This window comes from Salmo salar, chromosome ssa03, assembly GCF_905237065.1.
Source record: "Salmo salar chromosome ssa03, Ssal_v3.1, whole genome shotgun sequence".
In the NCBI taxonomy this organism is placed as follows: Eukaryota; Metazoa; Chordata; class Actinopteri; order Salmoniformes; family Salmonidae; genus Salmo; species Salmo salar.
Genome location: NC_059444.1, coordinates 68,006,370 through 68,030,079, shown reverse-complemented (window position 1 = coordinate 68,030,079; position 23,710 = coordinate 68,006,370). Strand labels below are relative to the sequence as shown.

Below are 23,710 nucleotides of genomic sequence, written 5' to 3'. Positions count from 1 at the left end.
TGTGCTACATGGGGCAAATGGTCACACCAGATACTGACTGGTTTTCTGATCCACGCCCCTATCTTTTTTTTAAAGGTATCTGTGACGAACAGATGCGTATCTGTATTCCCAGTCATGTGAAATCCATAGATTTGGGCCTAATGCATTTTTTTCAATTGACTGATTTCCTTGTATGAACTGTAACTCAGTAAAATCTTTGAAATCGTTGAATGTTGCGTTAATATTTTTAACCAGTGTAAAAACAGAAATTGAGGATTGTTTGCTGGATAAATTAAACCCCATTGAAATGCTTGTGGGTGTTTTTCAATAAGCTGAAAGGGCAGTAAAGATCCCTAAAAGATATGAAAGTCCTGCAGGGCCTATTATTATTTCCACAAAGTCAATGCATGTATCTTTTCCATCCAAAGCAATATTTTGTCTCTCATTGAAAAACGAGCTAAACATAACTGAAAAAGAAGAGAAGAATCTAGGCCTAGAGGTAGAACAAGAGAATACAAAACAGGAACAATTAACATTTAGGCCCTGTTTCCCTCCTCTGATGTGTGTTGCCCACAGTCAGTGCTAGCTTTCCAGGAATCAGGAAACCTTCTCTTTCATGGAAACACTAACTTGGCCTAGGTCAGTCAAGAGGCCATCCCCAATTTTATAGTCATAAGCATTATTATGTACATGCCATTTTATTGAGTACATTTAAAACAAACGATTGATCTAAAGTTTCTGGAGGAAAGAACTCTGACAGTGGCACCACTGGAAGGAACTTACTGTAGCTTACGTGTCCTTGATACCGGATGCTTACCTGACACTGACACCTAGTGATATAGGCTTAGGCTACTCGCTGACCCAGTGTTCAGTAGGTCATACTTCACATGATGTTGCACCGGCCCGCCCTGGGCATAAGCAACATAGGTGGTCGCTTAGGGCCTCCGGCCGCTAAGGGGCCCCGACCAAAAACATATATTTTTTTAAAGAACTCAGTCAGGGTCTCAACTTATTGTTGTGAGTTAGAATAGTATAAATCACATGGTGCATTTTAGAAATGTTGTTATGCATCAGCAGTTTTTCTCTTGCTATGTCAATCACTGACAGTCACTCAATTAGCCATGTCTAGCCAGCTATCTAAACTTGTAGTAATCATGGTCAAATTATAGACCAGGCACAAAGGGCACGTGCCCAGGGGCCCTGACCTCCAGGGGGCCCCCATTGATTTTATTAGTCACTCTCACTCAGATATCATATTAACATGGTATAAGTCATGAAAAATGTGTAGAGTTGCAGGATATTAGCTTTAAAACTGCAAAAATGTCCTTCCACCCTATGGTAACATTTTTGGAATTTCAAGAAATTAGCTGTAAAACTGGACATTTTTCCCTCCGCCCCATGGCAAATTAGTAGAATTGCATGAAATTTGTTAGAAAATTGCCAAATGTTCTCTCCTCTCCATGGCAAAATGTAAAAAATGCATGCAAACATGTTTCCCCATGGCAACATTTGTCATATTGCAGGAAATGATCTCAAAAACTTTTTTATTTACACATTCAAAAGGAGGGGCCATTAAAATGTTTTTCCGTGAGGTGGGGACCAACATCATTTTGCTTAAGGTCCTCAAAAGGCACAAATGCCTTGTAGTAACAGATGTGGTGAAATATATTGGCACCCTTGCACCCTTTTAATTTGTTGTTTTTTTCAAACAAATACATGAGTAAACACAAAGTTTTTTTCTATTTCAATTTAGTTTAGAAGAAAAAAGGCTGCATCTACACAGGCAGCCCAATTCGGATCTTTTGGTCATTAATTAGTAGTTTGACCAATCAGATCAGGTCTGAAAAAGAGTTGATCTGAAAAGATCTGATGTGACTGGTCAAAAGAACAATTAGTGGGAAAAATATCAAAACTATCGGGCTGCCTGTGTAAACATGTATATTTTACCACATCTGTACACTGAAAGTCGATTACATGTAATACACTAACTTAAAATAGAATGTGTAGTTTTATGTATCTTATTATTTGAACTTTGTACTGGACCACTGACTTTGGTCTGACACAAACTCAGTGGGTTACCTGCAAGGCTGCAGCAGACAGATATTGTGTTGTGTTCTGGCGTGAGTTCAACCTGGCCTCTAATTTGTAACAATTCCCTCCTATGCAGTTTCCTGAACTGAGATGACACCTGTGTAAGCAGCATAAGGTAACATGACCTGTTTAATTAGGTCCTTGACTCTGACACCCTCCACTGGAACTCACCTGAGTGGAACAACTGTGTACCACAAGAAATTGCCCTCTAATGCTCCATACCGGTCATTTCTCGTCCATCTGGCGGGTAAGGTATAAAAAGTACACATATGTGTGTACAGTATTTGTTGGTCTACACATCATCAATACGTCATTACTTGTGTCTACACCCGCACAAATATGTCAGACTGCTTTGGTAACACACTGTAAGCACCTGCCATTATTATGCACTGTTTGAGCATTGCAAACATGAGGGACAGAAAACACAGACCTAAAGTTTCAAGGTGATGGTGTGGGTGTGGACTAATGGCTCAGTAGGTTATAGTGGGCTACTACCTGTCTAAAACCACCATAGTACTTTGGCCCGATGTACTAGTAGGGTACCTGTCTACCATCAGTCCCTGTCGTGCAAAGACGTCACCACGACCTCAATTAGAAGAAATAGCCTACAAATATGACATGCACGCATCTCTTCGAATAGGACAAACACAGACTAACATTATATGTTAAATCAAGGAAAACCACTGTCCAATGCTAACTTGGAAAACTTACTTGCATCGAGTCGTTGTTAGCCATCTGGTGTCTTGTGTATCAATCACACAGGCTACCACAGCGGTGGGATGACAAAGTCTTCTTCAATGTAGCTGATGAATTCTTGACTATCAAATCATTTTAGTGATCTACGACACCATCAAATCAGTTCCTGTCGTTTGGAGTTATTTGAGGTCAAAGAGCAGGACAACATTGGCGAATACCCTCAGCGCTTTAAAACGACAGTGAACTGTACGGAGAGTTAACGGGCGTTTGTCTCTGCCCAGGTGAGCGAGAGCATCGACAAAATAAACATTGTAGGCCTATCATTCTCTTCTTTAGTCCATGTTCCCAAAGAGCAAGAAGTTACGTATCACCGGGTCCACCTTTCAACTATGTTGTGTAGTTTGAAGGCTGACGTTGACTGGTTCATCTGACATTCTACCCCATGTAATTGGAGAACATGACAGCTACAGAAATAATACTAAATGGACATCATTAAATGTTTCACTCACTCTCAAAATTATACATTATTATTAGGCTATTATTTCCATGCATTGCATCGTCAAGCCTATAATCGGGTTATGAACAAGAACCGTTATGTCTACATAACATAGCCTCCCGCTTACGTAGCCTACCTTGTCCTTTCCAGTTTAAATCCAGGCGAAATATCTATAAACCACAACAACAAAAAATACCTGACATTTTCTTACTCTGAGAAAATTAATGCTATCCTACGCCACTCCTCCCTTGCTGAGAGCTCTTTTGTGCGTGACTGGTCGTCAATCAACTGTATAAAAACGGTCTGATGCTCGTTGCTCGAGGGGGCAACTGAACAGTGAGGGTAGCAGAGCGCAAGTGAGGGGCGCGCGTCGTATTGGTCATGTGATCACTACAATTGCAATAAACCTGTTGACGATAAATCATAATTTCGCGCCTCTCTTTAGTAATTTCATAAAGCGAGCCCATCATCACCACTTGGCAACCCTAAAAACAACCTATTGGTGATATCGCCTTATTCATATGGGCCGAGTCTGCCTACCTACCCATTGTTCATTTGTTGTAGTGGAACTAAATGGATTAAGAGAGAGACTTAATGGTATGGACTTGATATTGTACAGGGTAGGCTTAGGCTAAGCGACTCTTTGTCCGACTCTGGCCATCACCGAAAGAGACTAGTGAAGCCTAGTGGTTAGTTGGCCAAACTGTTGCTCAAACTGTACATGATATTTAGTCTCGGAAAGGTTGCAACCTGGAATCAGGGGTAGACGTAACATAGTAAACGAAAATCCGTGACTCTCAAATTAGTATATTTTATGTTACGTATTATGTGTGGGTGTCCGTCGTCCATTTCATATGATATGCTACGAATTACAATTTGTATGATATGTTACAAATTGCAATTTGTTGTCACTAAAGTTAGCTAGGTGGCTAATGCTAAACATTAGCTAGGTTAGGAGTTAAGGTTAGGAGTTAGGTTAAAGGGCAAAAGTAGTTGCAAAGTTGCTAAATGCTACAGTTGTCTGTGATGAGATTTGAATACACAACCTTTGGATTGCTAGACATTCGCATTACACACCCACCGATCCACCTTCCTTTTATTGTTGCCTTCAGTAACATTCGGTCTTATGTAGCCATACCAAATGTAACAGATCATACTATTAGCCTACTGGTTAGAGCTTTGGGACAGTAACCAAAAGGTTGCTGGATCAAATCCCCAAGCTGACAAGGTAAAAATCTGTTGTTCTGCCTGAGTAAGGCAGTTACCCCACTGTTCCCCGGGCGCTGAAGACGTGGATGTCGATTAAGGCAGCCACCTGCACCTCTCTGATTCAGAGGTTGGGTTAAATACAGAAGACACATTTCAGTTGAAGGCATTCAGTTGTACAACTGACTAGGTATCCCCCTTTCCCTAATTTAAGTGTTCCGTTTACTATGTTACTTCTAGTATGAGGAAAGCCTGGAAACCCAGACCCTAGGAAGCCTGAACATTGGTACATTGTGGGAGGCAACCGATCATATATAGCCTACTTCAGTGGAGGCAACCCCTCTGACTAGACAAGAGGGACTACATGGCATCAGTCTTTCACAGTAGGTTATGCTGTCAGCATATCTATGTGTTTGTTGCCAATGCCAACCTGGTTACAAAATAGCAAAAAATAGGAAGAGCTAGTTGAAAGTCATTTTATTTCTAAATTATGGTTATATTAAAACGTACTTAATGATACATGTATCAGACACAAGCCTAAAAATGATCTTAAATAGTGAATTACCATACAGTAGGCCTATCACAGTCTACAAACACTACTCAAATATAAATCAACTTATTAATAGCAACAGTTTAATAATCAAATCCTTGTAGCAAAATTGATCAAGAGTCAATGAAGGATCTTGGAAATAATATTAGGTTTTCCAAACTCTGATTAGGCCTATAAATGTACTTAATAGTATGCCTCTGGTGATTATTTGAACTATAATGTTTGACGATGGCCAGTCATGTCTATACAAATGTAGGATTTTCATTTGAGACAGTTTGCTACAGCAGGAAAATAATCCTGCGGCAACAGGAAATGTGAATTATGTGGATTATAATTAAAATGGACATTTCACACAAGGGAAAATCTAATCTGACATTTCAAAGTGGAAATGACAAACTTCAGAAGTCTTTATAAAACCTCAAATACACTACGAGTATATTTTGGGTGGGGGAAAATAGTTTTTTTGAAAGGTCTAAAACCAAATCAAAACTGTGTAGAAATGATAATGTATACATGTATAGGCTTTTCACTCTGTCCAGTTTGATAACAGTAATTGAAACGAAAGCTAGACAGTGAAAAATGCAAGCATTTATGGACCCTGGACTATTTTTTGCAAGCAAATACTACATTTTTAACGCGTCCCTCCGGACCTCCGTGAAGCCCGAATGCGGCCCAAGGGCAAAATGAGTTGGACACCATCGGTTTAAAAGACAACGTATTACATAAATATCATTTTCACAAATGCTGCATTCAAACTGAAATAAGTTGTCATACACAGCATCACATACATTTATAATTTCACTATGTGGATACATACAGATATACTTTTTAAAATATTATGAAGCTGAGATTAGCCTAGCCTACCAGTCAAAATAGTTTCATAGATGTGCTTGTGCAATACTAATATTTTATATCCTACGGTACTGATAAAGACAGATTACATGGGTTACAGTATTTGTTTACAGTAGTCTAACTCAACCATTAGGTGGCAGTGTTCATCTACCTCTATTTACAAACAGAACTTAAAGGACATGCAGTATAATAGCCTTTAATCATTAATGCAAATAAAACATTTATAGATACTACATACCTGTATAGATGCTAAAATTAGAACAAACTTGCATAACAAAAATTCTCATTAAATCTAAACTAAATTATGTGCAACTGATATTGCACAATTCACCATACATTTGATTGCACATAACAGTAGAATTAATACATTTGATATAACATTGCTTCAAATTTTACATCCCGACTGAAACCCTACCCAGACATTGTGTAGCCTTGCCAAATAGGATGTACATACATGACATACGATCTTAGACCTGACACCAAAGTAATACAAGCAGGAATCAAAACTGCCTGAGCAGTCAAAACTCCAAAACAGAGACAGGTGGCTCACAGATTAAATCAATTTGTTGATAGATCAACTGTTGACATGACTGAGAAATGAATATCCTTCATCTGACAAATGTAGCCATCATGTATTCAAGCTTGAGGCTTCAGGAACCTAGTTTCCCCCTCCTTTAAGCCATTGGTCATACACAGCACTTCTTTAGTACAATGTTAAAGTCCTTCCAACACTTCATATCCAGTTTCCCATCTCACAACATTGCCTCATCACATCAGCAAATAACTCCCTCTCCTGGGGCATATTTACTAAAGGGCAATGTATGTTGATGTAATTCTCTGAACAGTTAGTTACATTTTTATCAGTGCTCCGAATGTTGTGCTCTCTCTGTGTGGTAGTGTCGCTGTCTCAGACTTCTGTTTCTCTCCTATCACGACATCATTTGTAACCTTGGAAACCCATTGAATAAAGGCCGACCCAAGAAATGAGGTTATAGCTTTGGAATGCAGGGTGAGACCCTCCCGCTTCCACCAATCCCCTCACCACCACTGTGAAAGGCAGAGCAGAACAAGGAAGTCCTACTCTCACCCTCCCTCTTTTCCTGTGTGATTGACAGCCCAATTATTTTGAGACATTGCGCTCTCCTTAAATGGGTGTTCTCCTACAAAGGATTGTGTCAATTCAAAGCAGTCCATTTGGTCCAGATCGTAGCTAGCAGCAGTATTTTCTCCACATACAAAACAGCTTCACTGAGGATTTGAAGCTGATGATAATTTAACACAACCAAGTCTAATCTAGTCCCACTTACCTGTAACATTTAAATTATTTAACAAGTGCACTGTCATAACTATCGCTCAGATTAAGGTTCATACTGTACAGTTAATCAAATTTGGGTTTTGGTTCAAAGCAATACAGAGAAAATGAATAAATAAATAAATATATAGTAATCCTATGCGTATTATTACAGTATATTAGATGCAGTACCAATGGGGGCTGTGCCATTCTTAATTCTCCACTGATGAAGAGTAATAATATATAGCCTTCTCTGAAGATTAGTTTTACAATACAGTGAATGTGTATTTCTATGTAGATATGAAGTTAGAATGTATAGCATGCTCTTTTTGTGAGGCTGTGTGGTTTTAATCAGTGTACCTCGCTGTTATGTCGGTCCATGTCATGAATTTGTAGTGTGGAGATGCAGTGCCAACTTGTGTCGTGTGAATACAGTATGCAGTGCATAGATATGACAGTGATGAGTGGTGTGTCCTCCTCCCTTCCTGGCTTTCAGTGCTGTGTCTCCAGCTCCACCACGGTCCAGTCTCCCTGGGGGGAGCTGCCCTGGCTGTCTGGGGAGTAGCTGCTGACAGAGGTGACAGTGGCAGAGGGGGGACTGAGCGGGGACAGCAGGTTGGGCCACATGCTACTCTCCAGGGGGCTCAGGGTGCCCCCGCTCACCACAGGCAGCAGGAGCAGAGGGGGGCAGCCCCTGTCCCCGGACAGCAGCAGGGTTTGGTTGATGAGCTGCTGGACGATGTCCACCTTCTTGCTCCAGTCCAGGTCTGTTGGAGGAATGGGACGCAGCCCCTGCTGGCGTGACTCTGGCCAGGTCTGCTTGGATGTCCACTTCTCCTGCTGCATCCTTGTTTCCCTCTCTCTGTTCTGCTTTCTTTCCTGACCTTCATCCTCCTCCTCGCTGGTTTCCATGGCCTCATAGATGGTGCAGAGCCCGGAGGATGGGGAGAGCATGACTGCAGACGGACTCCTCAACTGCTGCTGCTGTTTCTGCTGCTGTTGTTTCTGCTGCTGTCTGAGCTGTTGTTTGAGCTGTTGCTCCAGTTGCCACTGCAGCACCTGGCGGCGGTGTCTGTGCTCCTGCTGCTGCTGCTGGAGTTGGAGCTGGAGGAGCTCCCGACGCTGCCTTTCCAGCTGCATCTGCTGCTCCTGCCTCAGACACTCCTCCTCCAGCCACTGCCTCTTCTGCCTCTCCTGCTGTTCTCGCAGGTGCTTCTGGTGCTGCTCCAGCCTGCGCAGCTGACCGTTGGCTACAGCTGCAGACTGGAGGGACCTGGAGGTGGTGTCGGTGGGTCTCCTGTTGCACTGCTGCTCTGCGATGTAGTGGCCGTTCACTACGAGATGAGGAGGAAGCTGGATGTGGTCCTCCTCCCGTAGGCCCATGGTTGGCTCATCCTGTTTCTCCTCCCGTAGGCCCATGGTTGGCTCATCCTGTTTCTCCTCCCGTAGGCCCATGGTTGGCTCATCCTGTTTCTCCTCCCGTAGGCCCATGGTTGGCTCATCCTGTTTCTCCTCCCGTAGGCCCATGGTTGGCTCATCCTGTTTCTCCTCCCGTAGGCCCACGGGTGGCTCCCTCTGCTTCTGTTGTGACTGGTGGGACTCTTCTGTCTCCGCTTCATTACTCTTGGGCCCTCCTGCTAGACAGTCAAGATAACTTGGGATGTGCGTTAGAGACGCATGCACCAAAAAGGAGGGGTAGGACAGCATCCAGGGCCAGAGGATTCAAGGAGAAGAATCAAAAGGAGTGGAGGGAAGATGTAAAGCAAAATGAGAGGGAAGTGCTGAGGGATTGACGTCTTTACACAAAGGAATAAAGTAAACAAAAACCTCTGTCTCGATCAGTTGAAAAAGGACAAATAAATGAAGTGTTTGACCACACAGTCGTTTTCTACTATTCTGTTATATATTGGCTCATCTAAGTATTATAACAAACCTAACAGTCGTTGTATTCTGTTATTTTTGGGTATACATTTGTGGTGTGGAAGGACATATCAAATTCTTACTGATCTGACCGTCACATCGAATCTTTGTGGTCTGGCTTCAAATGTCCCCGAGGGTAATAGCGACTGAGTAGTGGAAAACGATTTGAGGATGGCATGCACCCTGGACTCATCCTAAATCATCCCTTAACTTATTGGAACATGCAATGACTCATTAACATGACATCTGTCTGATTGGAGGACTTGCCAACATCTAGGACCTAATCTAATACATATTACATAACCCATCTACGATATAGACGCAGTATTAGTCAAATGAGGTCTAGAGTTTGCTCTCAAATAAGTTGGAAAAAAGGTTATGAAGATGACATTGAACTACAATTGTTAAATTGTGGAGACACTTCATGGATTTATCCACAGATACTACAGTACATGTCTATACATTTAATATGACATTTCAGACAGTTCCTGACATGGGACGGGACATTAGCTAAACAGATGTAACAGCAGTGGCCAATCACATCTTAAATGTAATCGCTTTCCCACATTCGTCTGGAAATTGTAACCTCGGAAACCCACAACTAAAATCACACTGTAATTGCGTCAGAGTTCAGCTAATTTAGATTCATTTGCAACCCATTCATACAATGTAATAAAGTGGTGCACAACATTGTTGGTAATCATTTTGTCTTAAGTCTTTGCCCTCAAGATGCTGGCCTGAAACTCAGAACTATATGTAGCCATAATAAGGGATAAAGATCACATGACTAGGAGCAATTAATCTCCCCTGCCTCTATGATCTGGCATTTAACCACCATTAATCCAAATGTGAATTGACACATCTAAAAATGTCCCAGGAAAATATCCCCACATAAAAGGCAAGATTTTGATAACATGAAAATGAACATGCAAGACCTGACAAGCCGGGGACTAAACAAAGAAAACGTGGAACAAGGGATTAACCATTTTACTTAAGAACTAAATCAAACTACTCTGATAAAAAAAAAGTTTTGGACCAACCATATAGCTTCACCACATAGACCTGACTGCTTTGAAAAGCATTATATCCCACGTCAAAAATCAACTTGGCCAACACAAGGATGCCCCTGGGACCTGCTCGGCTAATTACAAAAACGTATACCTCAACACTGACCATGCCTTACTCAAGGGCAGCCATGGTGTCCCAACAGACACGTAGAGTACTGTACATGCAAAAGAGCATTCCCAAAGCAACATCATGAGAGACGCCTGTATGTTCATGATAGGTCTACTGGGCAAAACGCCAAATCTGGCTTTTAAAAAAAATATATATATTTTTTTAGGAAGACCATAATGGTGCAGAAGGTAGGAGAGGAGGAACAAGGGATGCTCTGATTTCAGTACCGACAAACATAGGGATCCAAGGGTTTTCCTTGTCTGGGTTGAGCAGGCGCAGACAGAATGGAGTCAGATCTCTAATCCACTTCAGCTTCTTCTTAAGACGCATTCAGGTAGGTGTGGGGTAATGACAGTGTGTGTGTGTGTGTGTGTTGGGTGGAGCATTCGGGAGGATACAGGCAGGTTTGAGCTGGCTTCACATCGCAGAGGATGTAAAACCTTCAGGACATACAGTAAAGGGACCCAGAAGCAGGAGTCTTCCCTGGTGTCTGTTTAGGGAGTACCACCTACCAAGGACGTTTACAAATGTAGTGTTGGTCTGTGTTGAATCCATGGAGGTTAGAGAGAAACATATACATGCTGGAAAACACGGTATGGGACACCAGGTGGATTGCCTCCTAACCAAAATTCCATTGCGCATCAACACCATTCCACAGATAAAAACGTCACTTCCTGATGGGAAGTGATTCCCATGGTGAGGACAGTGATGTCATTTAAATACATAAAACGGACCTAGACAACAATTGAGACATGCTACGCTAATGGGAAATAACAACAAACAGGAACAACTTGCCTTGCAATGATGTTTAATGGAATTTTGAAAAACCTACTTAGCGTGAACCATTCACTTATCAACATCCCTAGTGTATAATGGTTTAATCACATACAATTTCAATGTTAGTACATGCAAGTGGAAATATCCAATATCACTAAAAGCGTTTCAGTGAGAAAAGCGTTTTCAGTGAGCGTCATTCTAAATGCAGAGGAATGCAGGTTTTTTCCCCCCACAAATAGTTGTTAGTTGGTTCTGAAGCACAAATGATCAACTAAGAGGCATGAAGCCTGACCACTTAAAACAGATGCCTCAAAACACCGTACATGACAACGTTACTTGCCATGATAATCTATGCAGGGAGAGGCAAACTTCCTGTAGCGCAAATTAAAACTAGACAAACTTCAAATCAAACACTCTCATACCGACCTTAACAAAACTGTAAGGGGAGGAAAGCCATGTTAAATATCTAGCCTTTATTCGATACTAAAATAGTGTTGAAAACAAGAAGACAAACTTGTAAAAAAAGAGAGTAGGACTATCTCTATGGTGCAGGATAAAATGGAGTGTGTACATAGGGGAGGGAGGACCGGGTTCCAACAAAACAAGTACAAAAAAAATAATTGACATTTGTTTGGTAAAAACAGTAGGATAAATACACATGTAGGTAGAGTCCATTCTCGTTTTTTCCCTCCTTTTCTTTTAAGAGCTTTGTCCCAACGGACCAGTCAGTCAATGCCCCCTCAGGGGTTACGGAGTACGCAGTGTCACTTAAAAAGAACATTCTAATAGAAAAATGGTAGCTAGTAGCTATTGTACACAAAGTAGTGCCATACATTCATAACCATAATAGTAGTATGAAAGAGGGAGGCTTCACTAATCTACAGTCTTTTTCATTCCCCTTGCTTTTTTTGTTTCCTACCATCATTTGCTTGTTTTTCTAAACCATCTAACCCACTTCGAGAGAAAAACTAAGAACAACAAGGGGGGAGGGGTGCGAGGGAGAAGGTGCATTCCAGGGGTAGGGACTTATACGTTACCTGCCAGAAAGCTATCAGTCTTATCGCATATAGCAGAGTAGTAGGGTGGCTGGCCCTCGCTGGCCTCCCCGGCATGCTGGGGCCCCAGGCGGAGGGCGTCCTCCAGGGTGTTGGCCTCCTCCAGGTGGTCAGCATCCATCTTCCCCCCCAGCATGTAGTGGTGCTGGTCCCCAGGCTGGCCCAGGGGCAGCAGGTCTACAGGGCCTCCCAGCAGCTCCTCTGACTGGGCGGCCGCTGCAGGCAGGGTCAGCTCCTTGATGAGTGAGGGGTCCTTGGCCTCCTCGGGCAACTGGTCCTCGTTCTCCAGGGAGAAGATGCCGGGGCTCTTACCGCAGCTCTCGGCAGTGGAGTGGGCGTTGGAGTTGGACATGGTGCAGTCAAAGCCATAAGATGCCACCGAGTTGGCAGACTGGGGCGTGCCGCCACCCCCGTCCTCCTCTCCTTCTCCGGCCGGCGCCTCCACCACCTCCTCTTCCAGGGCAGGCAGGATACAGGCGGACGGTGGGCTGTCGAACTCAGCACTGTCAACCATGGTGACGGGGTCATCTGGGTCGTTGATCTGCATCTCACCCTCCATGTCGCTGGCCTCGTCTCCCGAGGTGGAGGGGGAGGAGGGGGCAGAGGCTGGGGCAGTAGGAGGGCCTGCTCCCAGGACCTCGTCAGCAGGGAGCGTCTCAGCCTCCTCTTCCTCGTCACCTCGTTCCAGATGGATGCCCAAGTCCTGCTCCAGGTCAGGCTGCACATTGGATGGCACGGGGGTCTGCTGCTTGTCAGAGCGTGACTCCACCCCGGAGCTGCTGTCATAGTCACGGAGCTCCTCGGGAGTGCTGGTTTCACTGCTGCTGTGGACGGCCAGGGCCGTGCCACTCAGAGTGCTGGACTGAGACATGCCCACAGCAGGGGGCCCTGGGGGGGCAGAGGCCTCCACTGGGGCGGAGCTCTCCATCTCCTCAGGGGCAGACTGGGGCTCTGAGGGCTGCTCTGACTGGAGCATCAGAGAGGGGGCGCTGAGATCCAACCAGGCCTGGGCAGAGGACTGGGTGGGCGTCTCAGGGTCATCAGCCCCGTGGTCAGACAGGGGGCTGGAGGCGGTGTGGGGGGAGGAGAGGTGGGGCTGAGCCCAGGGGTCAGTGAAGGGGTTTGTCTGACCCCAGGCTGAGGAAGGTGGGATGGGCGAACGGTTGAGGTTATCCAAGCGGTCCTCCTCTGTGTAGTCGTCGTCGTCTGCGTTCCCACAGCTCTCCAGTCCACTCTCCGTCACCCCTTCGCTGGGCATCTCCACATCTTCATCATCATCCTCCTCCTCATCCTCCTGCTGACACACCTTCCGGTGGTCCACTGCCCGCTCTGAGCTCAAGTCCATATCATCAACTCGCTCCTCCTCGTTGGCCAGGGTCTCCACATCGGGGGAGCACATGAAGGCCCCTTCTCCCTCGGAGCCCTTGAGGCTGGAGTCTACCAGGGCATCGGAGCTCTGGGTACCCTGCAGCAGGCCCGTATGCTGGGTGCTGCTAATCTCTGACGACCCCTGCAGGCGGCTGCTCACATCCTCAGAGTCCATCCCTGACAAGAGGTCATCCCCATGCCAACCGGTGGCAGCACCAAAGCCTGCTGGCTTGGCATCCTCAGAGGGCTGGGAGCTACTCATGTCAAACAGTGATGTCGGCTTGCACACTTTCCTTTCCTCTTCCTCATCTTCATCTTCCTCCTCCCTCATCTTCCTCCTCGTTGGCCAGGGTCTCCACATCGGGGGAGCACATGAAGGCCCCTTCTCCCTCGGAGCCCTTGAGGCTGGAGTCTACCAGGGCATCGGAGCTCTGGGTACCCTGCAGCAGGCCCGTATGCTGGGTGCTGCTAATCTCTGACGACCCCTGCAGGCGGCTGCTCACATCCTCAGAGTCCATCCCTGGTAAAACGTCATCCCCATGCCAACCGGTGGCACCACCGAAGCCTGCAGGCTTGGCATCCTCAGAGGGCTGGGAGCTACTCATGTCAAACAGTGATGTCGGCTTGCTCACCGTCCTCTCCTCTTCCTCCTCCTCATTGTCAACATCTTCGTTGATCTCCTCATCTGCCTTCTCCACTGCCTCTTCCTGGTCCTGATAGGGAGAGACCAGGACCCCTGAGGTGAACTCATCCATGGGCTGAGACATCATGCTGAACACAGGAGGGGCTGAAGAGGAGGGCATGAGGAGGTCCTCCTGCTGCTCATCTGGCTGGACCTTCACCTCCTCCTGGACTGGGCTCTGTGGAGCCATGGCAGACTGATTCTGGCCACAGGGGTCTGTCTGGAATATCACCTCCTCCTGGACTGGGCTCTGTGGAGCCATGGCAGACTGATTCTGGCCACAGGGGTCTGGCTGGAATATCACCTCCTCCTCCTGGACCGGGCTCTGTGGAGCCATGGCAGACTGGCTCTGGGCCCAGGAGTCTGGCTGGAATATCACCTCCTCCTGGACCGGGCTCTGTGGAGCCATGGCAGACTGATTCTGGGCCCAGGAGTCTGGCTGGAATATCACCTCCTCCTGGACCGGGCTCTGTGGAGCCATGGCAGACTGGCTCTGGGCCCAGGAGTCTGGCTGGAATATCACCTCCTCCTGGACCGGGCTCTGTGGAGCCATGGCAGACTGATTCTGGCCACGGGGGTCTGGCTGGAATATCACCTCCTCCTGGACCGGGCTCTGTGGAGCCATGGCAGACTGATTCTGGGCCCAGGAGTCTGGCTGGAATATCACCTCCTCCTGGACCGGGCTCTGTGGAGCCATGGCAGACTGATTCTGGGCCCAGGAGTCTGGCTGGAATATCACCTCCTCCTGGACCGGGCTCTGTGGAGCCATGGCAGACTGGTTCTGGCCACAGGGGTCTGTCTGGAATATCACCTCCTCCTGGACCGGGCTCTGTGGAGCAATGGCAGACTGGTTCTGGGACCTGGGTTCTGTCTGGACGTGCATGTCCAGCAGAGCAGAGGCATTCTGAGGCTCCCTGACCGGGGACATGGGCCCGGTGGGGGAGCATGGAGGAGACATGACCGTGGTGCCCAGGGGAGACACTATGTCTGCTGGCTCTTCCAGGGGGACCAGGTCCAGCTGAGCTGACAGCTGAGATATAAAGGCCTCTGGGGCCTCCTCTGGCTGGCTGGCCTGAGGGGGCAAGGTCTCCTTCTCCTCTGGGACTGCAGCCACCATTGCTTCTTCTGAGGTTGCCATGGAGACCACAGCAGCCGAGGAAGCTGCAGCTATGGCAGCAGCAACAGCAGCGTCCTGGGTCTCACCAGCTTCAGTTGCGGGCTTGGGGCCACGCTTCACTGCCATGGGGGTGTTGCTGCCCACAGTCTTCTTAGGGGTGGAAGCCTTCCCTGCTGGCTTGGTACTGGGGGTCTTGGGGCCAGCACTGACATCCTTTGAAGGCGTGGGCTTGCTTGGCGTCTTCTTGGTGTCTGCGGCCTTGCTGCTGGCAGCCGGCTTCTTGGGGGTGGAGTCTGGCTTGGACGCGGAGGCTGATTTGGGAGTCTCAGGTTTGGTGGTCTTGGCTGGTGAGGTGCGAGTGAGAGGAGCCGCTGCAGGCTTCTTGGTGGCTGATTTAGTAACATCTAGAGGAAAAGTATAACACAAGCAGACGTTTGTGAAGAGGAAAAAGGACAAGGGATGGAAACTTAATTATGATGAACAAATTATCTAAATATTTAATAAAGATATATTTTTTTAAATGTAAAAACGTGTAATGTTAGTAATAAAAAGCTAAAACTTTTGGAAATTAAACAAAACATTTTTTTTACCAAAACTGATGTCTCCTCTTACCTTTCTTGATGGGAGTTGCAGTTTTTGAGGGCTGTGATGTCGGGGTCCGTCCAGCAGAGGGTGTTGTAGAGCCGGCTTTGGCAGAGGCTGGTCTGGGGGTGGTGGAGGTGGTTTTAGCCGTGGGGGTGCCAGGCTTGGCTGTGGTTGTGGAGCTCTTGGCTGTGCTGGCTGTGGCTGGCCTGGCTGCAGCAGAGGCAGGGCGAGATCCTGGAGCACCAGCAGCAGGCCTGAGGGAGAACAGGAGAGCGGTGGGGTCAGAATCACTGAGCACGGCTTTCAAACCAGGGGGGACCTCTACCAGACACCATGAATCAGTATTCCTGTAGAGGTGATAAAATATCGAAATGGAGACTTGACTGCTAGTGCTATTTATATAAATACAAATAAAGTGACACCAAATTAACACCAATGTTTAAACAGCCTCATTTGCATTGTCAAGCGAACGTTAGGTCCCTCGAGTTCCACATGCTGGTAACACCTGGGCCATAAATCACAGAGCAAGAGGCCCTTCAATGCTTGGAGTGGCTGGCACTAATACAGTAACTCACCCAGTCAGCCCAGCAACCCCCCCCCACACACATCATCACAACACCCTGAGGCATCTGAAGCAGTGCAGTCTGGGAGATGAGTCACATCACACGTACAGAGTGGAGCCCCCCCCCACTGCCAAGCCCACCCCCATCTTCATCCTCCTCCCTGCTACATCCAGCCCACCTCTCCTGACATGAGGGTAATGTGCACTCTGGTCAAGTAGCTTCCACGTCAGGCCAGTGCAAAGTAACCGAGATGCAGTGACAGTGGTGAGATCTCGTTAGCCTACGCTGCACTGCACCACCGCCTCTAAATAAAGAACAGAGTTAGCGTCGGCGGCGGGGAGAGGCAAGATCGCTGGGGTCATGTTCATCTTTAATTCAGACGGAGCACAGAAATAACTTGTTCAAATCCCTGTTGGAACTATGGATGGAGTTAAAAGCATATTTCATTGTACAAGAGCAAACGCTGCCAGTTTTTACACGGCAAGGAAACCCGGAGTGCCACGCACACCTGTCAAGTGTAGGCCTAATGGAAAACACTGCTTGTCTGGTAACAGCTAGCCTCGACATGATGTCCACTAGCAATGGATTACAACCATCCATCCTTCCCTGTACAGGAAGAGTTGTCATAGGTAGAGAATGAAGAGGGGTGAAGATTGAGGGAAGCAGCGGATGATGAGCCTGTTGAACCAAAACAAGAGACTGCCTGTTATTACTCCAACGATGAGAGGGATTACAAGCTCATGTTAATGATACTGTTTGGTGTGGTGACGTCTAGACTAAGGCTTGTTTATGAAGCATTAACAGCCTAGGTCATGGTACAAAAAGGCCATTGTTTCTACCCAGAGTTGCATCACAAAAACTGTCCCTTTTCTCTATTAGAATGCGTGATATAACCTAGTCCAGGAGAAGAGCTTTTTCATTGGCTGACCCTTCAACTGATTAACTACGAGCGAGCAGAACGTGACATTCACTGTGGTTTCCTCAGGTATCAATCTGGACAGGTATCAATCTGGACAGGTATCAATCTGGACAGGTATCAATCTGACCAGGTATCAATCTGACCAGGTATCAATCTGACCAGGTATCAATCTGACCAGGTATCAATCTGACAGGTCTTGACATAAATGAGGACACACTAAAAAGAAAAGTAACGTGGTCAAATTCTAAGTTCATGAGATTTGTAAAAGTGTGTGCTGACAGAAAAAATGGAATTAAAGATTAGAAAATAATTACAGGACGAAGTGAATAGAAGGTAGAGAAAATGCAGGAGAGATGACGACAGTATTTATCTTAATCTGTGTGACAAAAGGAATATGGCTTATCAAAAATGACAGGATGACTTCGTTTAGGTAGGGAAGCAAGGCAGATTAGCGGGCCATCGTCAAAGGCAGTAGGAGGAAGGGAGCGAGAGAAAGTGCTAATCTGATTACACGTCGTCATTAACCTTCTATCATTGTCGCTTCTCAAAAAGGTCCAGTCACTGTAGTAGGAGCCGGCGCGGCCGCTACAGAATAACGGGGCATGGTCCAACAATTAAAAAAATTAAAAAGACAGGCAGGATGTGTTACAAAATGAATACATGCTTCTCGGCAGTTAGGCACAATGAAAAGGCTCCACTGAGGCATTACAGTGCAATGACGCTTGAATTGTTAGGCTTTTTTTATTTTTATTCTCTAATTAAGATCACTGTCACCCAAATGACTGAGGCAGTGTTGATCATGTTAGACTCGTGATCAGTCTAATGGCTTGCACACAATGAAGGAAAATTGCTGTGCATTGCTTCTCAAACTTGCCAAAGGCCTTGCCATTAGGAACATCACACCACATTGGGGTTAAAGAAAATGTAGAGAAAAAGCCTAGAAATTCACTGATGCTTAAAAAATGAGCGCAGAGACAATTAAAGTAGCCTGAGGTTTTTAAAATATAACATTTTAGTTTCATTACGCATTTTGGAACGATGTGGAACTTTGCGGTGATTAACATAAAAATCAGGTTGCCCGTGTGCCTTCGCGTGGCAAATCAAAGTGGGGCTACGATTAAGTCAATGAGATGCATAAGCAAGGCTAGTGCCTCCCCTGCAGCAGAGCTAACAGCAAAGAGCCAGCTACCATGGGGACGGACCTCCTCCCAGGGAGACAGCTGGCATATTAGAGATGCCATTTTAATTCTGCAGAAAGGCTGGGAGGGACACTTTACCCTGGTTAAAAGGAGGAGATTCTACCTCCAGGACATCCACACAGGGCTTCAGATATGAGTGCACCACAGGAATCTCACTCTAACCCAGGAACAAAAGGTATCAGTCCTTCGCTTGCAATTTCCCAGAGAAATTCACCAGGTAGTTAGTTGCCTTGGAGGTAGGGAGATCCTTATACTGCCGCAGCACTCAAGAGGGGCTTTGAGCGACAGGATAAGACATTACACAGGGTGCAGCCTTAACCTGATAAACCAGCTATAGCTGGCTTCTTGGTTGGTTCTGCTTGAGGAAAATAAAGTTTAAAAATAAGATATAAAAAAGGACAGTCAACCTACTGAAGATGGAGCTGAGGTGTCGAGTAAAAGTAAAATGGTTTCCATCTCCTAGCAGTTGAGGGACAAAGAGGAAACCAGTGAGAGAACAAAGAGCAGGTAGAGCCTGGAGGGTGACGATGCAGATCCCTGTATAACAGAATAGGGCTGTATGAGTGTGGTGAACCACTGCTTTCACAGAGAGCACTCTGCCACATCCATCACGTCTGCCACACTTCCAGAGCATGAGTTCACACCCACCGTTACCACCAGATCCTTTAAGTGATTAGGTCTGCTGCTGTACCTCCCATAAAACCATGGCTGGGGGAGACTGCGTCAGAGTGGTCTGCCTGTCACACCCACAGCCCAGCAGGAGAGGAGATTTACAGCCTACTGCTCTATTACACTGTACACGACTGGCAGCCTACTGCTCTATTACACTGTACACGACTGGCAGCCTACTGCTCTATTACACTGTACACGACTGGCAGCCTACTGCTCTATTACACTGAACACGACTGGCAGCCTACTGCTCTATTACACTGAACACGACTGGCAGCCTACTGCTCTATTACACTGTACACGACTGGCAGCCTACTGCTCTATTACACTGTACCACGACTGGCAGCCTACTGCTCTATTACACTGAACACGACTGGCAGCCTACTGCTCTATTACACTGTACACGACTGGCAGCCTACTGCTCTATTACACTGTACACGACTGGCAGCCTACTGCTCTATTACACTGAACACGACTGGCAGCCTACTGCTCTATTACACTGTACACGACTGGCAGCCTACTGCTCTATTACACTGTACACGACTGGCAGCCTACTGCTCTATTACACTGTACACGACTGGCAGCCTACTGCTCTATTACACTGAACACGACTGGCAGCCTACTGCTCTATTACACTGTACACGACTGGCAGCCTACTGCTCTATTACACTGTACACGACTGGCAGCCTACTGCTCTATTACACTGTACACGACTGGCAGCCTACTGCTCTATTACTGTTAAGTACAGCAGGACAAGGGAGAGAGAGCCACACCCCTACCCTCTTCTCCTAGCCTTCATGGCTTCCTCCAAATTCATAGACCTCCACCCCTACCCTCTTCTCCTAGCCTTCATGGCTTCCTCCAAATTCATAGACCACCACCCCTACCCTCTTCTCCTAGCCTTTCATGGCTTCCTCCAAATTCATAGACCTCCACCCCTACCCTCTTCTCCTAGCCTTCATGGCTTCCTCCAAATTCATAGACCTCCACCCCTACCCTCTTCTCCTAGCCTTCATGGCTTCCTCCAAATTCATAGACCACCACCCCTACCCTCTTCTCCTAGCCTTCATGGCTTCCTCCAAATTCATAGACCTCCACCCCTACCCTCTTCTCCTAGCCTTCATGGCTTCCTCCAAATTCATAGACCTCCACCCCTACCCTCTTCTCCTAGCCTTCATGGCTTCCTCCAAATTCATAGACCTCCACCCCTACCCTCTTCTCCTAGCCTTCATGGCTTCCTCCAAATTCATAGACCTCCACCCCTACCCTCTTCTCCTAGCCTTCATGGCTTCCTCCAAATTCATAGACCTCCACCCCTACCCTCTTCTCCTAGCCTTCATGGCTTCCTCCAAATTCATAGACCACCACCGACGCTCCTTACTTATAGGCCCAACAATGCACTGTTTTATTTCACCTTTATTTAACCAGGTAGGCCAGTTGAGAACAAGTTCTCATTTTCAACTGCGACCTGGCCAAGATAAAGCAAAGCAGTGCGACAAACAACAGAGTTACACATGGAATAAACAAACGTACAGTCAATAACACAATGGAAAAGTGTAAGCTGAAGCCATGACGTCTAACATGTTCAGCTCCACACTACACTCCTCCCCATCCCCACAGTCACACTGGTTAAACACCATCCAATAACATGTTCAGCTCCACACTACACTCCTCCCCATCCCCACAGCCACACTGGTTAAACACCATCCAATAACATGTTCAGCTCCACACTACACTCCTCCCCATCCCCACAGTCACACTGGTTAAACACCATCCAATAACATGTTCAGCTCCACACTACACTCCTCCCCATCCCCACAGCCACACTGGTTAAACACCATCCAATAACATGTTCAGCTCCACACTACACTCCTCCCCATCCCCACAGTCACACTGGTTAAACACCATCCAATAACATGTTCAGCTCCACACTACACTCCTCCCCATCCCCACAGCCACACTGGTTAAACACCATCCAATAACATGTTCAGCTCCACACTACACTCCTCCCCATCCCCACAGCCACACTGGTTAAACACCATCCAATAACATGTTCAGCTCCACACTACACTCCTCCCCATCCCCACAGTCACACTGGTTAAACACCATCCAATAACATGTTCAGCTCCACACTACACTCCTCCCCATCCCCACAGCCACACTGGTTAAACACCATCCAATAACATTGTATTTGTCAGTGTACAGCAGGTATAAAAGGTGCAGTGAAATGCTTATGTGCAGCTCCCTCAACAACACAGTACATTAATCAATAACAGAGTCAAGTCAAAAACATAAGTAATAATATCAGAAAACAATGGAGAAAAAAACAACACTAAAATAAGACTTGTTGGCAAGGCGCTAGCAACAGGGCAACGATCGTTGGGCAACATGTTGGTTAACATATACCGCCTCCCAGCAATACAGCCCTGCACAGCATACACACAACACCAGCATACACACAACACCAGCATACGCATGCACGCAAAGCCACACCCAATGAGCAATGACGGGAGCTGCATGATATCATCTCAACTATGACTCAAAAACATGCCTTCACACACATACCTTCCCCCACACCAGCCAGTGTCCAACACCACCTAATGACTTTCAGCACACACTAAATCAGACCCAGAGGTTTCCTGTCACAAGCTGTAGAGCTACCATTATACAGGCAATCAGTATCAAACAGCAGACATACCATTATACAGGCAATCAGTATCAAACAGCAGACATGCACACAGAGTACAAAACACAGAGTACAAAACACAGAGTACAAAACACAGAGTACAAAACACAGAGTACAAAACACAGCCCTACAACAGTGTTGGCTTGAGAAAATGTGTGAACACCTCATCACACAGCCAAATTGGTACTGCAAAAACAATGGCACACACACAACGGGTAAATAGTGTTCACACCTCTACTACACCCACCAACCAGGATGTAGTGGCAGGTATTAAGTGCTACTGTAAAGGGAGAGGTGGAATACTGAGAAATCGTGTGCTGCTGCAGACTATTCATTTCACACACATATTTTCAGCTGCCACCGACAAAGTCTGAGGTTGAAATTCAGAATCAATCTGAGGTGTGTCACCACCACAGAGGATCTAGTGTTTGGAGGGGTCACAGCAGTCAAACTAAAATAGAACAAAAAGTGTAACAGTTTCAGGACAAACAGAACACAGACCGGACTTGCTAAATGTCAACGGAACCAAAACAAAACAGCCATGATGCATAGGGCTGGTACAGTTATTGTAGAATTGTGTAACCGACAATTATGAGCAATATCCAGGAACAAAAAAAAAAAATCATAAATCGTCTTAATACCGTCATTTTAGGTGAAAGGGGATTCAACTTCATATTCCACGTATACAGGGAGTGTACAAAACATCAGGAACACCTTCCCTTTGCCCTCAGAACAGCCTCAATTCACCGGGCGTGGACTAGAAGGTGTGGAAAGCTTCCACAGGGATGGTGGCCTATGTTGACACCAATGCTTCCCACAGTCTTGCCCATTCACCCTCTGAATGACACACACACACAATCCATGTCTCAATCATATCAAGACTTAAGAATCCATCTTTAACCTGTCTCCTCCCCTTTATCTACACTGATTGAAAGGGAGGAGACAGGTGACCTCAATAAGGGATCACAGCTTTCACCTGGACAGTGCCATGGAAAGGCGTTCCTAATGTTTTGTACCCTACAGTTGACCCAATAGCAGTTTGTTATTTTGACATGAATTGGGTGAAGCTGGTAGCGTAATCATTTATAACCTTTAGAATGGACACCATGTTAATGCCTTTGAGCATTTCATTTATCCATTCATGATGAGAATTTGGAATCTTGTACATAGCATTGTTTAAATTCAGAAAGTTGTGTGAATTGCTATTGGTCAACGTTGCACATGAGGAGCTGTTACGGCTGCTATGGAACACAGGGTCATGTAAATGCATCATAATAAGCATAAACTTCAAATGTCCAAACTTTTCAAATATATGGCTCTGTTAAAAAAACATTTGTTTGTGAGACGGGAGTGTCATCAAAGCTGTGTCATATTCATTAAGTATCTCGTAGGACATTTTCAAAAATGCATCACAAGCGCAAAACATTTGTTCTATAAAAAAATCACAATTAAGACGACCATGACCATTTGCATGACATTTAGCCTACTGGTTATTCTAGAACTGTCACAGCCATAATGATGTGATTCAGCCAAATTAGATTTAGGCCATTTGTAGCTGTAGCATAGTAAAAAAAATAAAAATAAAAACTATATTTGCTGTCCAATCTTTTCAGTCTGATAAGAAAATCTAAGAGTGAACTTGAATAAATTGAGGGACAAAATGAGTATTGTGAGAGAGCGAGTCAGCGGTCTCAGTGAGCAGGGAGACAGGCGGTGTCTGATATGCCAGAAAGTATCCACTCTGCACCGATACGCTCATCTGATACAGACATGCATTAAAAAAAGGGAGCAGGGATAAATCTAATAACAGCAGAGATTTATGACACTGTCACA

At 46.0% G+C, this 23,710-nt stretch overlaps 2 protein-coding genes across 3 annotated transcripts in view; both read right to left on the bottom strand.

The window, feature by feature from the left end:
* Positions 1-3,604, bottom strand: part of LOC106601340 (serine/threonine-protein kinase N2) — a 42,657-nt gene extending 39,053 nt beyond the window's left edge. The window contains exon 1 of the mRNA XM_014193475.2: positions 2,782-3,604. Coding sequence (XP_014048950.1) covers positions 2,782-2,805 — 24 coding nt within the window. The 5' untranslated portion in view covers positions 2,806-3,604. The remainder of the gene's footprint in view (positions 1-2,781) is intronic.
* Positions 3,605-11,048: 7,444 nt separating this feature from the next.
* The window catches only part of prr36b (proline rich 36b), a 28,526-nt gene continuing 15,864 nt past the window's right edge, over positions 11,049-23,710 (bottom strand). Inside the window, exons 4-6 of one of the 2 annotated variants that reach the window (XM_014193479.2) lie at positions 15,869-16,095; positions 13,796-15,660; positions 11,049-13,452 (exon numbers count right to left, since the gene is read on the bottom strand). In XM_014193479.2, the coding sequence (XP_014048954.2) occupies positions 12,061-13,452; positions 13,796-15,660; positions 15,869-16,095 (3,484 nt within the window). In that variant the 3' untranslated portion in view covers positions 11,049-12,060. Of the gene's footprint in view, positions 13,466-13,795; positions 15,661-15,868; positions 16,096-23,710 lie in introns of both variants that reach the window. The other variant, XM_014193480.2, reaches the window with a different exon arrangement.